The 21,868-nt window shown below is 42.3% G+C and overlaps 1 protein-coding gene across 4 annotated transcripts in view; it reads right to left on the bottom strand.

Annotated features, from left to right (window-relative positions):
* MCTP1 (multiple C2 and transmembrane domain containing 1) overlaps window positions 1–12,907 on the bottom strand; it is a gene marked incomplete at both ends in the record, with an annotated part of 426,668 nt that extends 413,761 nt beyond the window's left edge. For all 4 annotated transcript variants that reach the window (XM_081131855.1, XM_081131856.1, XM_081131857.1 and 1 more), the window contains one exon: window positions 12,158–12,907. In XM_081131855.1, the coding sequence (XP_080987981.1) occupies window positions 12,158–12,907 (750 nt within the window). The remainder of the gene's footprint in view (window positions 1–12,157) is intronic.
* Window positions 12,908–21,868: the final 8,961 nt, after the last annotated feature.

The following is a 21,868-nucleotide window of genomic DNA, read 5'->3' as shown; positions in this document are numbered from 1 at the left end:
GTTCCACACAGAGCAGCAAAGAAAAGCTATTCCCAGACGAAGGTCATGAACTTTCCTGAAAATGGTTCTTCTCTTCATGGCCAACCACTCAGACTCTCAGAACTGCTTTAGTACCTGTAGAAGTCCAAAATCTCCAAACAGCCTGAAGGTCCTGCATAATCTGGCCCCTGCCAACCATTCCAGACCCATCCCCTCACTTGTCCTCTTACTCACTGAATTCTAGCTGCCTAGGCAATTCTCTAAGTGCCTTCTGCTGTGGTTTCCTCTGCCCAGAACTATCTGCCACCTCCGTTACTTCCCCTGCTTCCCCCAAATATGGCCAATGCCTATTCCTTCTTTTATTTCATCCTAAATGTCACCGTTGTAGGAACGCCTTCCCTGCTCCTCCCCTTCCTCCAAGATTAGGTTGGAACCTCTCACAGTTCACTCCTATAGTTCTCTGCACTCCTCTGAATCAGTTATCAGGCTTGTCATTGATAACGGTGTGTGGATGTGGCCTTACTAATTGGTTGAGTAGTGGGGACCCTAGAAATTATGGCCCTGGCAGAAATTAGATGTCTCTTACCCAAGGTCTGCCATTTACTAACTATGGACAGAACCAGGACTTCAGACAAGTTACTTAATCTCTCTAAGAATTTTCCAGATATAAAATGCAATGAACAATAATGCCTCTCTGCCAAAATGGCTGTGAGGTTTTAAGTGAGATAATGTGTATAATCTATAATGTTTATTTAAGATACTGTATAAAGAATGCCTAGCAGGTCTATTTTGTTTCTTTCCCCTAATAGCATGCCTTTCATGGAACAAGGAAGCATTAATGACAGAAATGAGCAGGGGCTGTAGAATACAGAAAATATATAATTGCAAAGGTCCTGTAACATATAACACGTCTCTAATAACAAATCAATAACATAAATACTGATGGTGATCTAGTGGGGTAACTGGTGAGGAATAATTATTTTTCAGTAGGACTGCGATGCAAAGGTTGCTAGTCATATCTTTATCCAGGAATTAAAGAGAGCTTAGAGGGCTTACCACCAGCAAGAGGGAAGGGATAGAGCCAGGATTAAGCCTGACACCAAAGTCTTCTAGCCATTACACTGAATCTGCTCTTATTAAATGTACTTATTACGAGATAACCTTCAGAAATACGAAAGATGGGGAGGAAACAGCAGAGGTGAAGAAGAGCTGCAACATCTCTACTGAGACGGGGAGGAAGATGAGGCAGTAAAACTTCATCCAAACATCCACTTGGAGTCCTGTTTCCCGAACCTGGGCTTCCCAGGCACAACCTACTTCAGACAGCCCTCTGTAGTGTGTAAAGGCCAGACGACCTGGGTCAATGATACTGATGAGTGACTTTAGGCAAGTCACATAATCTCCGTGGCTTAGTTTATTCATGAAGAAAAGATAAACAATAATAAATGTACTTCAGAAAGTGTTGTAGTAAATTAATGAGTTAAGACGGAGAAAACACTGAGAATAATGCCAATACTTAATAAATGCACTGTATGTTTAGCTACGATTAACTCTAGTTATAAAATGTCATTTTAAAATGGCCCCACCTGCTGGTTAGCCTTAGGTCAGAGGTGAGATGATACAACTGAGCAAAGAGAACCCAGCAGAATGGGCTGGGAGGACGCCAAAGGCCTGTTCTATCTCACGTAATACAACTTCGGAAGATTGAATGTGAATTGTGATTTAACAAAACTTCATTCAAAGACAAGGTAACAAAGGCCAAGCCCTACCACAATAGATACCACTAAGAAGTTCATGGATACTTATGCAAACTAGTCCACACAACCAATTTCTGGCACCAAATACACACACACAAAAAAAAGTGTAGCTGCTTGAAGCTCACATTAGACTTATACTCCTAAAATGAAAAAAAATTAATTTTCAAATATGAAATGGGCAAATACACCTCAGGATGCAATTCAGATACAATTAAGAGGATGAATAAAGTAATAAAGCGGTGTTAAGAAATCTTTTTCAAAAAAAAGAGCCACTAAGAATCATTAGCAACATTAAGAGAAATAGCACATTCTTTAAGCTGCCAGCACAAAGGCTCTGCCTCCCAGATTCATTGGTTCCTAAATCAGTTACTTTCCCACTCTCTTTTCAGGTCATTTCAAAAAAGTGAGCTTCCTGTGGTTATGAGAATGCATCTTTATTACCCTAAAGATATCACTTGTTTTCTAATTAAAAGCTGAACTATATCAACAAAGAAGCTCACCAAAATGCCTCATTATTTTGTTATTTGTAAGGACCACTTTGTGATGGTAAAGCCAGGCCAGGCTTGAAAATGCTAATGATAGACATTAGTTATCGTGACATCTCAGTTTCAAAAGATTAAGGGAGTAAGTCAATGACCTCTCTTCCATGGTGGCTGAAAGTTAGATACTTACAGAAGAATGATTATTCTACTGAAGAACAGGCATTCTTTATACATTAGTTTAAATTCGAAGCAAGATTACTCATTCTCTTGGTAGAGCACGCCCCATAGTAAGCCGCAAAAGCTGTCTTCTAATTGTGGTGGGAGTTTTTTCTCTTTGGCTGAGCTGGTTACTATACAGGCACTCAAACTAGATACACTTAAATCATTTGTAAATACTTTGTTATCATTGACATTTAGCCCTATAAGATTAAATTTGGAAGTGGAAAAATATTGGAGTTAGTCTGGTTATCTTTGACTCCAGTGGAAAATAGGATGTGTGTGGAAAGATAGGTACATGTATGAACCATTCCTGGTGAAGGCCCAATTGTGTGTGTGTGTGTGTGTGTGTGTGTACAGCATACCCCAAAGCAACACAAAACATCAAAACATTGTAGAAGCCAATTATTTAAACTTTAAATGTGAAAAAATGTATTATAAAAGCCTCTAATAAAAAAAAAAAAGCCTGACTTTTCTTTTTTTAATTTTTATTTTCCCTGCCCCTGTTCCCAGAAAAAAGAAAAGTGAAAGGCAGGTAGCAGGAGGGCAGAGACCAAAGAACAGACCCATAGCACACCACCCAGAGAGCCCTGTGGCAGAAGCAGGCAGGCTGATCATCCAGGACACACCGAGATCCTTCTGTGGCAGGTTCCATGTAGTCCTGCCTCATATTCTGGCACATATCCCAGAAGAAAAAATTGAAGTCAGAGAAAGTGGAAATGTCAGGTAGAAAGGAATAGATATAAGAACACTTTACAAAGTTCTATTTTCCTTGAAAAGAGGCAGAGGGCACGGGGCCTGGCAAGGGGCAAAATGTGTGTCTCCCTCGCCCCTCTGCCTGTTCCCGAGCCTCACTCAGCGGACTCCCCAGCGCAGGCCAGAGTGACAAAGCAGCAGCCTGAGTCTAGAGTAAATGGGGGCTGCCGAGGGGCTGAAAGAGCAGAGGGGCTGAGGGGTGATGCCCAGAATGGTTAAGTCAACGTTCTTTTACTTGAAACTGCTGAGTTAAATCGGCATATATGCAAGGCCAGAGAGAACCAGGTGAGGTCACAGTCTCAGCTGGACCCCATCTCTATCCCTCACCCCCAGCTTCCTTGTAAAAATAGAGGGACACAAAGAAAGGAGAAGGGGAAGGTGCGGCCACGTCTGCTCTGGGCCAGGAGTCTGCAGGGCGTGCAGATTCAGGGTGTTGTGACCGCTAAGGAGCATGAGGTTTAGCAACAGCTCGGGAGTGACATAGAACTTGTCTGCAAAATCTATTCCAATCTCAAAAGATATTTTGGAAAACACTCAGACTTCTACTTTAGTGTGGTGAAAATACTATTCAAAGAACTCTTCAAATGCTGAATTTTTCTTTTATCAAAAGCTATTTTACATTTCAGTAAAAGAACAGAAGTCAAATGCAGCTTAAGGGCATGGATAGAATATGGTTTCTATTTTGAGAAAATATCTATTTGCAACCTTCAAAAACTGATCATTTGCCATGCACAGACCAGCCTTCCCCTGAGAGAGAATGCATAGTTAACACCTTTGAAGTACACAGCCTTAAGAATAAAAATTTCCAACAGAGTCCATGGATTCTAAACCCTTTCATTGTAACTATTTCTTCAAATATGTGGCCACTCTGGTATCAGGAACCATAAGAGTCTAGGTTACAGGAATATGTAGGAGGCTTTCTTGTTTTACCTGTTGTTTTTTTAACTGACAAACGTATGTTTTGCCCTTTTATTTTTTTTGCTCCATGAACACTCACTACTTTCAATGCCTAATGCTGCAGAGAAAAGGAGAACTATTTTATTCAGGAAGAATTGAAACTAACTATAAAGAATGTGGGCTTTTAGAGTAAATAGGTGACAATCTGCCACCTAGGAGTCTGGCACCTCAACCATTCTGCATGCATGTAAATTCAAAACTCAGCCCTCCCTCTCCCTTTCCAAGAAAAAGGCTTTTCAATGAAAGCATTTCTGAACAGAAGCAAAAAAGATTAAAGGCATAAGTAAAAGGGAAAACATGTTTTGATTAATTCCTTCTACTTTCCCTTTCCCAGAAGGTTCAGCCACATGCTGGTCTTTCAAATCTTTCCATCTTTCCAGCCCCAGGTCAGGTTACTGCCCAACCCTCACTGGGACTCTTGAGGCCTCAGCAGGGTCTCCTGCCTCTGCTGCCAATTGACCCTCCTAAGGCTCATGTGACCCTGCCTCCCCCGCTCAAATGCCTCCAGGGGTCCCTACTGCCACCCTATATACAGCCCTCCGCCTGGCACACTTTATTTGCACCTGCAAAGGGATAAGGACTCCCTGGTTCACCCACGGGCCCCACCAAACCCTCTGTGCTCCTTTTCTTTACTTTGATGGCCCCATGAGCAATGGAGTTTGAACACTGGCTTTAGACCAGTGCTAGTAAATAAAAATAAAAATGTGAGCCACATACATAATTTTAAGTTTTCTAGTAGCCACATTTTTTAAATGAAAAGGAATAGATGAAATTAACTTTAATAATATACTTTATGTAACCTGTTATATCCAAAATAGTATTTCGACATGGAAGCAATATAAAAAATAGTAATTAGGTATTACTTTCTTTTCTTTGTGTGAAGGCTTCGAAATCCAGTGAGCTTTTTACACTTACAGCACAATTTCTACTGCTCAATGATCACATGTGGCCAGTGGCTGCCACAAGGGACAGTACAACTCCAGATTCAAAAATAGCCTTGCAAACAGAGACAGAGGGGAAATATTACGGAAAAAGAACAAAGCAGGCAGGACTAAAGAAAAGAGTGGTGATGTTAAAGAGCAGGCATAGTGAGCACTTTACAAATAGGAGAGAAGGGAGTAGGGACACAGAGAAAGTGAACTGTGCTCAGTGAGAAGATCAGCTCTAGTCCAGTACCCCAGGGGAAGAAACACCCCTTACAGACAAATGCAGTTGACTAGCAAAGTAGATTTTCTGGAGAGAGGCTTTGGTGTCATATAAGTAGTCGCAGCATTAGACAGTTGATCTGCCTCACTATGAAAAGCAACTGGCCAAGGCTCTGAACCCCAGGCCATGCCCTTGGCACTCAAAAGGCAGCAGAGTGGGCCAAGCTGGGGAGAGCAGCATTCTTGATTAAGATTGGGATTTTAAATCATTGCAAGGAAATTGGTTTGAGGAAAAATGGCAGTGAAGCAGGAATGTATCTTGAGCTAAGGTTCAGGAGCAGAGTTTAAGACTCAGAGAACATAAGCGAGAGAGGATGTGTCAGTAAGAGTCTGGAATCCAGATGTGGGAGTGCAATGTCAGAGACCAGACGAGGAGACTCGGGTGCAAAAGCAGATACCAGAAGTCAGAGACCAGCACCAAGAAATGCATCCCTGAGTCAGAGACCTCAGAAAGAGAAACCACTCCTCTACCCTGCAAGTGAGCATATATGGCAGCCCTTTGCCCTGCGCGTGAGCACATATGCCCCCCCTTCACACCTGCAGGCATAAGCCAGAATTAAAGTATAAGCTGAAGAAAGCCAAGCTACTAGCTGGGAAAAGAGAGAAATGTCAAACATCTCTGCCAGCCTTAAAAAGACGGAAACAAGAAGGCATTAACAACATTACACAGCTGTAAAGTGATTTTGAAACTTTTCTAGAGAACTTATCTCTGAACAGCTCTAGCCCATCCATTAACTCCATCATTCATTCAGCAACCATTTATTGAGTGGTCTTCCCTGGAACCATATTACAGTGCCAATTAAATAGGTTGATTGTACTAAGTTTGCCAAATTCTACTCTAACAGTGCTGGTGCAGCCCGTTAAGCAAAATAGGGTGAGATTGCTAATACTGAAAGGGCCTCTCTGAATAAAACCGATGAGATTAGAAGGAGGCATTGATTCTAAAACATCCTGATGTGTTGTAATTTTCCAGATTGGCTAGGATACAAGAGAATGGGAAATAGGCTGGTATAAAATATCTCAAAAGAGACTTCAAAGGAAAATTGTTCTCTCAAGAAGGCAACATGGCAGGACTTTCAAATCTCATTATATTGAAAATACAGTTTTTAGTATTGCTTACATTCAGACTAATGTTAAACACAAATATTTGGATACATTAGGGAAATCATGGCCTGATATTCAGCTAAAAAAAAATTCTAATAAGAAAATTGTTACAGCCCCAGTTGGTGTGGCTCAGTTGGTTGAGCACTGTCCTATGCACCGAGAGGTTACAGGTTCAATTCCCAGTCAGGGCACACACCCAGATTGTGGGCTCGATCCCCAGTAGGGGGATGCAGGAGGCAGCTGATGGATGTTTCTCATTGATATTTCTCTCTTTCACTCTCCCTTCCTTTCTCTCTGTAAAAACAATAAAAATCTATTTAAAAATAAAAATAAAAAACTGGTGACACTGGAAGGGAAAATCTATTTGCATAAAACTTGAATTGTTGAAGGGCAATCATCACTTTCTACACCTGATTTATAAAAAGCAATGTATGTTAGAAGAAAGGTTGATGGTGACAAGAAAATCAAAATGGCACATAAAGTTAATCATACAGGAAAATAATAGATTATATTTTTAATGGTGCTGACAAATCAAAATTCACACATACAGTAAAGGTTATTTGGCAAGTAAAAAAAAATGACATGAGGAAGGGTGCCTCATACCTTTCAATAATTAACTTTATAGAAAGATAAACTTGTCATATATAGGTATACTTTATACTGTAATTTTATGAAAACAAGCAAGCTTATCTAAAGCAAGCTCTAGGACAATACCTATTTCATTCACATTAAATAAATTCCCCAAAAGTCAGTATTCAAACAATGATCCTCATTTATCAAGAAAAGGTTTTATGTAGGACGGTTGGCTTATTGGGGCAGGGAAATATGTAGTAATTTTTGGTAAGTTTTCCAGAAAAGAAAAAAAAAGTCAGAACAAAAAAGTCTCAGATTTCAAAAAATCAATGTCTCCTTACCTAAAACAGGTGTGTACTGTGATACTGTAACTAGCTCCAAATTAACAACAACAACAAAATGCATGACCCAAATTTCTGAATCTGCAGATCTTTTCAATGCTTACAATGTTATCCAGACACGTTGCATACTCTTCAGCAATGTAGAGTTGACAAACATTTTGATAATCATCATGAGCAAAGAAATTACACTACTTGTTTCTCGAGGTACCAAAGATATTATTAACCTTTAATTTTGTGAACTCATCCCCTATTTCCAAATAGTGGGGCAAAAGAAACAAAGGGGAAATGTTTGTCCTATTTTCTTGATAAATCTATTAATCTTATTTTATTCCTCAAAGTATTTATTCACTTTTTCATGATAATGTGCACAGACTTGCCAAAAGTAATATGTTTGTTGTTGTGTTTTTACACTCTGTGAGGTTGTGATATCACCAGTACTTCCTTGGTTAATTTTGAGCTCCTTTTGCCACCACAGCAAGTAAAAAAATTTATACCTTAAATTAAATGAAAAGGACCAGCGAAGTTCCCTGTTAATTTTTTTTAACCACCCACTCATTTGTAACGGTGGCAGTGACAAAAGTTTAATATTTTGTCCAATAATAATGACAACACAGCCATTACTAATGTTTACTGAGCAATGCTTCAAGCCAATCTTATACAGTATCTACGTTATAACACTTCCACATATGCAATATTCACAGCTCTACTCAAATCTATCAGATGCATAGGATAGTAATTAAAGGTTACAAGGAAATAATTCCACTCCAAAGAAAACCTCTCACTCACTCTCCTCACTCCCTTTCTCTGGAATGACCTGAAGACCCCAGTATTTTTCAAGAACGCTATTACACATCAAACTTCACGCCCTGCTCCAAAATATCCTAAGATCTCATTTCCTACCCCTACCCTTACACACTTTTTGCAAAAGCTACTAATGTTATTTTTAGGTGCTTTTTCTAATTAGTAGATTTTTAAAAATGGTTTTAGTAATTTCCATTAGAAATTAATTTTTCATTTGTGCCTTCCCAAGATTATGTTCTTTGAAGTAATATTAAAAACACCTAAAAAATGGACAGCAAAAGTTAACCCAAATCACCTTTAAAAATAGCTTTTGAAAATATAGGCTTTCTTTAAAAGGTCATATAATTAATAAAGCAAGATGCATTTTACATATGGGCTTAATGGAAGAAAATATTTTTCCAGTTTTTATCAGGACATACAGATATGTTTCAAGAATTTCTTCCCAATGAATGAATATTCCTCTTATTATGTTTTGAAACATTTCTATCATATCTTGAATAACTTACCTACTTTTAAGAATAAACATTTTTACTCCTCTATGAAGACAATTTTAACAAAATGAATTTGAAGGAAAAACAATAAAAGTTTAACATTCATGAACACTACTACAAGCTTTTTTGTTAAAACACTAAAAAATGCAACATATTCATTCCTCACTCTTTATCTTAAAATACCGACTCCCTGATTCTAGCAGAATGTAATTTTAGTAACTCATCAAGACAGAATACATAAAATTGGCTTATTTTTGATATGCACACAAATTGAGAAGGCATCTTTCCCAACTGTGTTGCAGAAAATGAAATGCATCTGGTGTGACAATATGGCCCAACACGTGAACTAGAATCAGAGGAACAAAAGGGGTTTCTCTTTTTTTTCCTCAAAGCAGATTATTTTAAATAATGCACATTATTTAATTACAAGACATTATCAAGTGTGTTACAGTGAGTTTCAAAGGTATATTTGGCAAAAGAAAACATAATAGCAAGAGGGCTGGCAGAAGCATGGGGGGTAGTTTGTTCAGTGTTAATCACTGCTCAGCAGTGACTTCCAAATCTCTTTCCCCAACAACCCAATCTTATTTTTGGCTTTTGCTTAACATCTCTACCCAGTACCAGAGTATGTGCACATATGTTGTTGGGGCCTCCTGCTGGGCTGGGGGATGGAGAGGTGGGGAATGTTTGGAGAACACAGCTGATGCCAGGATCAAGCAGAGAACAAGAGAAAAACTGAGCAATTTGCCTTGTTTTTGCAACAAATTTTCTTTCTCCTTTGAGGGAAAGTTCTTTTTATCTAGGCAATCCAAAGATGGATTTAATGCTTTCATTGTCTTTTCTTTTATGTTTCCATCTGTTGTTGTGAACTGTGAATAAAACTGAAATCTACATGTGCTACACACTCTACCCCTATGCCCAAGTCTTTTTGCAGATGAGCTGCTGGGAGAGCCAGGGAAGAGCTCTGAGATATGTAGGAAGCTTGGAAGGGCCCTGCAGAGCTAAGCCTACTCCTGGACACCTTAGTGAGCCCTCTTCCAGATCCAAGTTCCACATTTCTTTCTCTTCCCCATTCAGAGAAGCGAGTGGGCTCTTTGAGTTGGGCAGAGAAGTACTTAGAGGACTCAGGAATCCTCTCTTCTGCATTGGCGAGAGAGTGCTGCTGAAACCTGGATTTACGACTCGTGACAGAGAAAAGTGTCCAGTTCTCAGGGAACAGGCTCCATTAGCAGAAGATGTTGGGAACCAACAATGGTGCCTTCCCTGGGACTGTGTCCCATAAGAGACAAACCTCTCTGGGCTTACTGTTCTTTCTATACCCCACCTTTCACCTATTCTTTGAAAGATATTTTAGCTTTTTTATTTCTACTATATCTTCACTGAAATACTAGTTCTTTATAATGAAAAGCTTCTTTAGAACTATATATACATGGTATGATTAATAATGTCATTTGTGAATTTGATATAATAGATATGCAACAATGAATCACAGAGAACAAATTAATATAGCTAATCCATCATAGAAGTGATTCTAGGAATGGAGGAAAAAACTTCAGGATGTATGTAAACTTGCATGTATTAATCAATAGGACTGAACTCATCTCAGAAACATAAAGAGTTCTAAAAGTTGTCAAAGGTAACTGTAGTTATGGGAAAAGGTTCTGGAGAATGGCTTGACTACAAAAACCTCTGTCATTTATTAAGCATGGGACCCTAGAAAGATTATTTTAATGTCTTTGAGCATTGGTTTCCTAATCCATAAAAATGGCAACGAGAACTTCTATCATGTAGGCCTGCTGTGAGAATTAAATCATGTATGGCTATAAAGTGCCCAGCATATGATGAAGGCACACACAATAATGTTTAGTATCTTCTCCAAAATAGGTTTAGGTCTTTTGAATACGAAATTCATATTTACATGGCAGCATTTTTAAAATAAAATTTGATGATGTATGAAAACTTTTTGGAAACATAAAAATCAATTCAGAATTTCCTGCTTTTGCTTTGAAAATATCTTGCTTCAGTGAACTGCAAAGTAACTTAGTAAGTTAACATTTGAGGTAATATAGCTACCACTCAAACTAATTCAGTTATTATTTGTTGTTTTAGTCTTGATTGCAAAAGTTCATAAAAACATATGTAAACAGTAACCCAGCTCTAAGATTCTTATAATTAGGATTATGTACACACTCAAAAAATACTTTTTAAATACAGAGTATTCATTTACACTAAATTTAAAACATCCTTTTAAAATGACTTTTTACCTTACTTTTTGGAACCAGAAACAGGAATTTTATTAAATTATCTTTCAAGATGAAGGGCAAGGTAGGTTTATTTAGGCTTTTTGTCAATAATATCTCTACCTACTATCCTGAGAATAACTAAAACTGTTTTCTAGAACCTCAGGTGTTTCCTTAAACATAAGTAGCATCAGGCTGCTGCAATCAATTGTGTTTATTAAGCAATAAAACACTCATATTCTGCTTTGTTTTCTGAAACCATACAAATAAACTATAAAATTTTTCAACTGAAAGCACGCCTGTTCCCATATCTCACCCTTCAAAGCATGACCTTATGTTTTTTGTAGCTCAACTTTTAACCTAATTAAAGTTTTAATGCATATGACTTTAACCTAACAATAATTCAGAGTCAAAATAATGAGTTTCCATAAACAAAGTAGGTCCCTGGCAGAAGGGAACTTTCAAACTATTTGCTAACACTAACCCGACTGGATAAACACTGATAAAAGCAGAGCCTCCCTCTGCAAAACCGAGGGATCGGAGCGGCCGCTCAGTGGAACTAGGGACCCTGCGTGCACATTTTCACTTGATTCGTATCGGACCAAATTTGCGTGATCAAAGAGTCAACAGGACGTAGAAAGCAGCGTCCTGGGAGCACACCCGCTTCGGATGACTATTAAATCTTAGGAGAGGCCAGAGGAGCAGATTTGGCGCGCAGCCTGCTCCCTTGGGGGCAGCGACCCATTGGCCGCAGGAGGTCTGACGGCAGGAGTGCGGGGAACCGGCGGACTCCCGCCCAGGGCTTCCCCGAGCCCGGACCTCACGGTCACGCCCGCCACCTCCCCGCACTTCTGTTCCTTCCCGCAGACCGCTCGTTTCAAACGCGGGCCCCTCCGCCCCACCATCACGCAAGGGGGCGATCCTTCTCAAGTTGCGGGGTTTGCCTTTCACTACGGGAGACATAGCGGAGAGTCCTTCTAGGACACCTCCAGAAAGTGCCCTAAGTGATGTCTAACTTCCTTCCTCTCCTATCTGGCCACCGTGAGTACTTCCACTTTCGCGATGGCAACCCATTATTTCTGCCCCAAGTAAGGTCGGGGTTCAAGTCTTGTCTTGACTAAGCGGGTAGGTGCGGGATGTTTTCTTTCCAGTTTGATTTACTCGGTAGCGCACACACACACACACCCCTCCCCGTGCACCTCTTGGGGACCGGTCCCCGAAGCTGGAGGCGGGGCGCGGGGCGCGGGGCACTCACCTGGCTGCCGTCCGGCGGCTCGCCCTGCGCCGGGGTCGGGGACTCCGCGGGCCCCCGCGCGGGCTCTGCGGGCGGCGGGGGCGGAGGCCGAGGCGGCGGCCCCAGCAGCTGCTCCAGGCTGGCGTTGCCCGGCAGCGAGGAACTCTTCTGATGGCACAGGTGCGCTGCGGGGCCCCGGCCGCGTGCGCCCTCATCTCGGGCTCGGTCGCCCCTCGGGGGTGGCTGGGGCGAGGAGGACACGGAAGACGACGCGGACGACGAGGAGGGAGCCGAGTCCGGGGAGCGTCCGCCAGGAGGCGTCTCCGCACCCGCTCCCGCCGCCGCGCGCCCCTTTCCCGCCGGCAGCAGATGCTCCCGGAGCCTGCGGCGCAGCGCGGGCCCCTGCTCGCCTCCGCCGGGGCCGCCCGGCTCTAGAGGCTCCGGCGACGAGCAGCACAGGTTGGGCTGGGAGGAGGAGAAGACTCGGTCCAGCACTTGCTTGCGTTTCTTGAAGCCCATCCACCTACCGCCCGAGCCGCCCGCCGCGGCCAGCGGGTCCCGCCTGCCCCCTGGGGGTGGCGGGGAGGGCGACGGGGTGGCCGCCGCGCCTGGCTCCTGGCCCGCGGCCCGCCCGCCGCCGCCGCTGCCCTTGCTCTTGGCCACCCCCAGCTGCAAGTTCTTCCAGAGCCGGGCCTGGAAGGAGGGCGCCCCCGCGGGCGCGGGCGCGGGCGCGGGCGCGGGCGAGCCGGCCGCGGCAGCCCGGGGCTGCATCCTGCGCCCGCGGCTCCTCCTCTTCCCGCCGCCGCCGCCGGCTCCACCGCCCTCCCAGGCTGCGCCTCCTCCGGGAGCCCCGCGGCGGCGGCGGCGGCGGGGGGCGCAGCAGCAGAAGCAGGCAGTGCCCCGCGGCCTCCGGCCGGCACCGCGGACGGACGCGGCGGCTGCGGGTCTCCGGCTGTGGGACTCCCGTGCTGCCTCTTCCTCCCGCACCTGCGGGGGTGGCCCGGCTGTCACTGAATCCCGGCAACCCAGCCTGCAAAGTTTCTAGCTCTGACCGCCAAGGCTCCAGGCCGCTGGAGTCCCCCGGGCGCGCCCTGCCTCCCTGTCCTTTCTGGTCCCAGGTTCAGAAGCTTCGCGCACCCGGGCGTGTGCCAGGGACCGCGCCCGGCGCCCCGCGGCAGCACCTGTCAGCGGCTGCGGAGGCCGCCTCCAAACTGGACGCGTGCGCGACTCACACCACCGGGAACGTCTGGCTGAGGACGCCCGGGACCAGCAGCCCCGAGGGAGAGCCGCCGGACCATCCTCCAGCTCCTAGGTGGGAGGGCGCGCGGGCGGGAGCCGGGCGGAGCTGGGGGGGCGCAGCCGGCTGGCTTCCTAGGACCCGGCCACAGCTCCCCCCGCAGCTGGCTCGGGGCCGCCCTGGGGCGCCAGCCGGCGACCGTCCGGGTCTGACGGAGGGAGCTGGAGCGGAGACGGCGCGCCCTCGGGGTGCGGCGGGCAGCCGGGCGGCCGCGCGGAGGGACGGGCTCTGGGCTGAGCGCCGCTGCCCCCGCCCCGCCGCGCTCTGGGTCCGCGAGGAGAGTGGATTTCTTCTGTCTTGACTCCCTCTCCCTCCACCCCTCCCCGCTCTTTATTTGAACGCGCCCTGTTTCTCCTAGGATCAGGGTCTAGAGTTTCTGGAGCCTGAACATAAGGCCAGCCCTAAAGTTGCGGGGAGCCTTGATCTTTTCGCTCAACGGCATTTTCCTTTGGTTACTTCATTTGTTTCTTTGGCACGGCAAATAGAAAAGGCTTTTTAGCTCATTCAGACTTTGCTTCTTCCCAAATCTACTGATCCGAGGGTCTTCTAATTCTACTAAGGGGGCCTCTTGAAAGGCAGGTGACACAGTGCTCCTTCCCTCTCCACTGCCCTCCGCACCCCAAAATGTGGAAAGCACGGAAGAGTTCCCTAAGCTTTTCCCCACCGCACTTATTCCCATCTCATTTAGCTACCAGTATGCCCTCGAGATGTTACCAACCCCTATAACCTTTTAATTTTTCTATTTTTTTAACCTTTATAACAAATACTTAAATATTTATCGAGCACCTACTATGTACTAGGCACTTTGATACGCTCTGGGGATGCAGCTGTAAACAAGGGAAAGAGAGCCCTACTCTCAAGGAGCTCCTCTGCCACTGAGAGTAAGTCAGACAATAAACACAATTTCTGAGAGAGAAAAGACCCATGGAGACAATAAAACAGGCTACCATCACAGGGTCTATGGAGGTAGGGCCGCCAGGTGTATGGCAGAACACCCAATTAAATTTTAATTTCAAATAAGCAATGAATCCTTTTTTAGTATATGTATGTCCCAAACATTACATGAGACTTACAAAATGCTCTTTGTGGGCTATCTGAAATTCAAATTTAACTTAGTGTTTTGTAGTTTTATTTGCCATCACCTTCCCAACCTGGCAACCCAATAGGATGGGTTTGGGGGGGTTTGATTTTTGTTTGTTTGTTTTTACATTATGTGTACAGGGAGAGTCTCCCTAGGACTTAGCTCAGTGCCTGAGACTTTTTCACTTTCAGAAAGTGCTCTTCTCTCTAACATAGGAAAAATATATTTTTAAAAATATATCTTTATTGATTTCAGAGAGAGGAAAGGAGAGGGAGAGAGAGAGATAGAAACATCAACGATGAGAGAGTCATTGATCGAGCCCACAACCCGGACATGTGCCCTGACCGGGAATCGAACCCCAATCGCCTGGATCCCAGGTCGATGCTCAACCAGCGAGCCACACCCTGCCGGGCGGAAAAATATTTTGTTACTAGTTTTTCTAGGACATGATAAAGTATGAAGAAAAGTAAAGAAATATAGGATTACTGTAGAGAATTGAGAAGAAATGACCAGTACATCTTCCAGAACTCTTTATAAATATGTCAAGTTTGTCATATTTATATGATAAGGAGCTATCATATAGGAGAGAGGAGCTATCATAAGGAGATAACTCTACACACAATTCACACACACAATTCAACCTTATGCTCATCTAGTCTCATAATGATGCACTTAATTGACTTTTGTACCTTAACATTTTCATTTTTCTCTTTACCTAATTTTGTCTTGAATATACTATATCTGAGATTTTTAGGTTCTGAAATCTATGATCCCAAACCACATTTATCCATCAACATGAATTCATTTACACAACTTGAAAGAGCATATATAACTTTTTCTAAACATCTGAAGTGGCTTATAAAACATGAGGCTGTCCTACAAATTGTGCAGTATATAAAGTTGTACTACATATAGTCTTGGCCAGTAAGTGTCTTACTGTATTTAAGAGAAGATACGTATAAAAACTCTACAACACAAGGGGGAAGCGAGTGGTATGAATTGAGCACTGTGGGGAATACAGCGGAGTGAAGACTCACTTCTGGCTTGACTAATAAAAGTTTTCTTATTGGAGGTATCACCTGAGGTAAGATCTATTGCAGGAGACAGAGTACGCTAAGAAGACAGATGGCCACCTGCAAAGGAAAGCAAAATTCATGGCACAGAGCAAGACTTCAATAAACATGATCTATTCTTTTTATTACAATTCACTATCCATCTTAAATATTGACAGAACACCTATTGATTGAATTAATATGAAATTAATATATGTATCACATATTGAAATACAGGGGGTTTGGAAGGTGATGGATAACGTGATGTCTGAGCAGAAACCCATATTAAATGATCTTGCAAGGTTACTCCTTGTGCAATTAGCAGATCCCAGGTCTACAGGATCCCAAAGCCACACAGCTTCCTAATTTTAAATTACCTAATTTTAAAATGCATAAATAAATAGAATAAAAATGCATAAATAAAAAGGGAGTGAGGGAGGGAACAAAGTAGTGAATCTGAAGGAAATTTTTTCCAAGAAGAGGGAACATTAAATACAAACAGGCTGAAGCAGGAACTTGCTCAGCTTGAGGAATGCCAAGGAAGACAAAGTATATGGAACAGAGAAACGGGATGGGAGGAGAAGATATTGTAGACATGGCTAAGGGAGAGATCACTGTAGGACTCTAGGCAACAGTGAGGACTTTAACTTGGGTGGATGGAAAGCCACTGGAGGGCTTTGAGCAGAGTTCCTTTATTATCTAACTTGCATTTTTAAAGATTCACTCTGACCTCAATGTTAACAATAAAGTGGAGGAAGGGAATGGCTGGGAACATAGTTTAGATAGGAGCTGTTACTACCTGTGAGGGACAATGATGGCTTTGATTGAGGTGGCAGGCAAGAAGTGGTGAAGCTGGTTAACTTCTAGATATATATAGTTAGGACATGGGATGCTCAAGCATAATACTAAATGGTTTGCATCATTTAACATATGTAATCCTGCCAGCAACTTCACTTTATAGATAAAGGAACCAAGTGTGAAGCATATTAAATGATCTTGCAAGGTTACTCCTTGTGCAATTAGCAGATCCCAGGTCTACAGGATCCCAAAGCCACACAGCTTCCTAATTTTAAATTACCTAATTTTAAAATGCATAAATAAATAGAATAAAATAAAATAATTGAAAGAGACCTCAAAGAGCACTGATCCATGTCCTTGCCTTGGGTGAGCAACAAGACAGTCTTGGACAGAACCACACCGTCCACTTGATGAGATCAAGGACATGAATGCAAGAACAAAAACAACATTTCTGGGACTATTTGAGTTAAAGTGCCAACTAAATGGCACTTAAAGAGCACTCTTGTCAGTGGAGCCCTGGCTGCCATCCCAATCCCTTCAGGCCCTCATTGCCTCTCCAATTATGAAATAGGGATAAAAACATCAATTGGCCTGACCCACCCCACAAGGACCCAATTAAAAGCCCAGATGTAGGCAGCATTTTCAATTAGTTAAACTTGTCCTCAAAACAAGAATAAAAGCCTTCCTTTAAGGTTACTTCCCAACTCTTCTTGTATCCTGGGGGTTAGTACTCAGGCACATGGCCACGCCTAGTCATAAAAGTCTTTATTCTAGGCAGTCATGTGCCCAGCTAAAAATCTGGGTTTTGCTACAGAGGAAGAAGGGGAGGGTGGATACAGGGAACAACAGACTCTGACACAAACCAGGAGTCATGTGATGGATTTCCTCACTCAAAGGAAAACCACAAAAGAAAGAATCTCTTTTCAATCTATATGTTTTAGTGTTTGGTGAAATGCACAGAACTGCTGCAGCCTTCTTGTTCTAAGCCTGACAGTGAAGCCAACGCCAAGGTTGACAGAACAGAGAGATGGAAACAACCCCAGTTCTTTATTTTATTTTACTATTTTTTTATATGACTATTGATTTCAGAGAGAGGAAAGGAGAGGCGGGGAGAGAGACAGACAGACAGACAGACAGAAACATCAGTGATGAGAGAGTCATTGATCCCTACTAGGGATCGAGCTCACAACAAGGGCACGTGCCCTGACTGGGAATTGAACCGTGACCTCCTGGATCATAGCTTAATGCTTAACCACTGAGCCACACCTGCTGGGCACAACCCCAGTTCTTGATGATGTCATTGCTCTACAGAAAAAGTTAACCGAAAGGCCTTCCTTAACTCTGATCCTATTAATCTAGGTTTTTAGCCATTTTTAGCTGAGTTTTATATTAGTCTTTCATTGCTGTCAAAACAAATCACCACACATTTAACTGCTTAAAACAACACCCATTTATTATCTCACAGTGTCTGTCAGTCAGAAGTCTGGGTGCAGTGTGGCTTAGCTGGTTCCTGTGTTTCAGGTCTCACAAGACAAAAATGAAAGTGCTGGCAGGGCTGTGCTTTCTGGAGGCTCTGGAGAAGAATCTGCTTCTAAGCTCGTTCAGATTGTTGGCCAAGTTAATTTATGTACTCTTGTGGGACTGAGATCTCTGTTTCCTTGCTGGTTGTCCAGGACTGGGGGGAGGAAGTCCCACTTAGCTTCCATAGGCTGCCTGCATTCCTTGGCTCATAGCCCTCTTCTCATCCTCAAAGCCAACAAAGGCAGATTGAGTTCTTCTCACACTCACATCTCTCAGAACTCCTTTTCTGCCTCATATCTCTTATTGACTCTTCTGCCTTCTTCTAATTTTAAGGGCTCATGTGATCACAGTGGGCCCACCTGGATAATCCAGCATAATATCCCTATTTTAAGGTCAATTGATTAGAAAACATAACTACATGTACAAAGTCCCTTTACATCTGTAACTATACTAGCATTTGACTAAATAACTAGGAGACAGGAGTCTTGGGGGCAGGACGGCATCTTTAGGATTCTGCTTACCACAAGTTGCCTAGAGCCCAAAGCATCCTGATTGACACGCCCTTATTCTAGACCAGAAGAAAGGACACATCTCCCCAGACTGCCTCATTCACAGTGGTAAACCCAGAGGAACTGGCTCAGTGTTGCAAAGTAACAGAATTAAGACAGACCAATATTCATTAATGATAAGAACACTGAGAGACTGTCTAATCAGGGCAGACCTTTCCTCTTTGCTGTGTTATTTTGAATCTGGCCCTTTTGTTAATTAGAATCATGCTGCTCCCCCATTTTCTCCTAACAGAATGCTTTCTGGGTTGCAGTCAGTTTTGGGGTTTTTTCAAATCCAATCCCTTAATTCACACATTTTTCTACGAGTGAGATAAAATGGTTATTTAAGAAATATACATTATTGATTTCAAATCAGTGCCTGCAAAGTTAGCTGCTTTTCTGGCAAGCCCTGTTTTAAAAATGCCTGCCTAGAAAATGCATGAGCAAGAACTAGTTAGAAGTAGCTCTTGTAGGGTTTTATTCTGAGATGACCTTCTCTCTAAATCCCATGGGGAAAACAGGAGATGGAAGGAAAAATGGAGTAGTTAAATGTGCACAAAAGCATCCTTGGGAGAGTAAAATCAAGTGCACTTTTATGAAGAAAATTATCCTCAATGAAACTACGTTGGCTAAAATTGGTTTCTCAGACCTTGATTTGTAGCCTATAAGTCTATCCCCAGGTTTATTCTTAATCCTGAATTCTGCCATCGTCCATATATAAATCTCTAAATTCTAGCCATGAAATTATATAGATAGTACCGGTATCTAGACAATGTTTATCAGTCAGGGTTATAGCAGGAAATAGATGGCACATTCATATAAGAAAACCTGACTAAATAATTATAAATTAATTAAATTATTGTCAAAGATGTGGCAAGGTTTAGAGCAGTGGTTCTCAGAATGTGGGCCAGAGACCCGATATCCTTTCAGACCAAAGCTATTTTCCAGAAGTTTTAAGAAGCATGTCCCTTTTTCACTGTCTCTCATAGCACACAGTGGAGTTTTTCAGAGGCTCCATAACATATAATATTTACAAAGGCATCATGAACAAAGTAAAAGGCCAAAAAAAGGAGGGGGGGAGAATATTTGTGAAATATATAACAAGAAGAGATTAAAATGCAGAAATTATAAAAAACACCTCAAATTGATAAGAATAAGATAAACAACCCAATATAAAAATAGGCAAAGGACATAAATAAGAAATTTACAAAAGAGAAATATCCATAGCAATAAGGAAAAATGCAAATTTAAGCCTCATTAAGATACAGTTTTTATTTTATTTTTATTTATTTATGTAAATATATTTTTATTGATTTCAGAGAGAGGAAGGGAGAGGGAGATAGAAGCATCAATGATGAATCATTGATCAGCTGCCCCCTGCATGCCCCCTGCTGGGGGATCGATCCCGAACCCAGGGCATGTGCCCTGACCTGGAATCGAACTGTGATCTCCTGTATCATAGGTAGATGCTCAACCACTGAGCCATGCCGGCCGGGCAAGATAGGGTTTTTAAAATGCTGAAAATGCTTACTATTTGATCCAGGAAGTGTTGGTTCACAACCTCCAGAGTTACTCTGGTGAAATTCAAAATTGGCCCCTTTGCCCGGCCGGGCGTGGCTCAGCAGTTGAGCGTCGACCTGGGATCCAGGCGATCGGGGTTCGATTCCCGGTCAGGGCACATGCCCGGGTTGTGGGCTCGATCAATGACTCTCTCATCATTGATGTTTCTGTCTCTCTCTCCCCCTCTCCTTTCCTCTCTCTGAAATCAATAAAGATATATTTAAAAAAAAAAAATTGGCCCCTTCACACAGGTTTAATAAGCAAGGGAACTGAGGCATGAGGCTTCTCTTGGGACAGCTACAAGACAAGTAGGTCTCTACACCTGCCCACCAGAACCTTGTACGTCTACATAAAGGCCTTAACTTGTTTCAATTACATATGGAGTTCAGCTGGTCTCAACAAGCCTTACACTCTCAAGGCAACCTCCTGAGAGGGCTGCTAGTATGGGAATAGTAGGCAGAACTACATTCCAAGGGCAGGGAGGGGTCTAGTGCTCAGGTCAACCAAAGGTCACATCCTCTTGATTATCTCCTTCAATAGTAAGTTTTTCTAGGAATTTGTCCCACAGATATACTGTCACAGATGTTCACAGATGTGTATTTATTACAACATATTTATAATAGTAAAATACGGAAGCTAAATATTCATCAGTAGGGACCTAGTCAAACAGCAAAGTAGCAAAACAAGGGAATACCACATAGTCATTAAAATAAAATCTGCAAGATATGAAAAATAACTAATATATATTTAACTTTAAAAGAAAATAACAGGGCATGAGAATGCGTTTTTGCCTTTAAAAGTATGTAGGTAGATATACATACACCCCATGTGTGTACTTAGGGCATCTGGAAGAAAACACACCTAACTCTTAGTAGTAGTTAGTTCTGGTCTAGGGCACAGAGGCTTTCTCTCATCACATAATTCTAAACTGCCAGATCTTTGCAACATTTTGGCTTTATAATAAAAATCTTTTACAAACTGTTTAAAATTTTAAGACAATATGGAAATGCCTTAAATTTTTTTTTATGTTTTAATTTATCTTTATTGTTGAAAGTATTACAAATGTCCCCTTTTTCATCCCATTCATCCCCTCCATCCTGCACCCCACCCCAGGCCTTCACTATTGTCTGTGTCCATGGGTTATGCATATATGCATATAAGTTCTTAGGTTAATCACTCCCCACCCACCCACCCATTCTGCAGTGGAGCCTTAATATTTTTAACAATAAAGATGGAATTTAATATAGGACACAATATATATTAATATTAATTAGTATCAACTATATATTGATACAGGACATAATCTAGGGTGCATTAAAAGGCTTGGCATTAGAAGACCTGTGTTTGAATTCAGCTTTAGCTCTTACTTACTCTCTATCAAACCAATATTTACTGAGATACTAGTGCCTCTGTGCTAACTACTAGAATTTTAGCAACTACTGCAATAGAACAGAGTTTTTCCATTATGGAGCCAACAATTCCATCTCCTAGTTGTATCACTAACCTATCTGGACTGCTGTTTCCCCATGGTTAAAATGGAAGTAGCAATGCCCACCTCTCAGATTATTGCAAAAATTAGATGAATTTTATTTGAGTGAATTTTTCAGTGATCCTGTGAACAAATGGTAGTTCTGATATAGTCACCACATACTAAATAAATAAATAAATAAATAAAGCTCTTGGGATGAGTTTGGATTTGCAATTCCCAGCTTAAATCCATAAATAAAAGATGATAGAATTGGTATTACATAATTTTGTCAAATAATGACTAACCTGACTTTGGTTTTAAAATTTATTTAAAATGTATTTAACAACCTTTATTTATGATACTGTACAAATAATTTAGAAGCAACTATTTTTCATTGCTTTGCTCAA

This window comes from Miniopterus schreibersii, assembly GCF_964146895.1.
Source record: "Miniopterus schreibersii genome assembly, chromosome: 3".
NCBI lineage: Eukaryota > Metazoa > Chordata > Mammalia > Chiroptera > Miniopteridae > Miniopterus > Miniopterus schreibersii.
The sequence above is the reverse complement of the archived record's forward strand: the minus strand, read 5'-3'. Positions and strand labels throughout refer to the sequence as shown.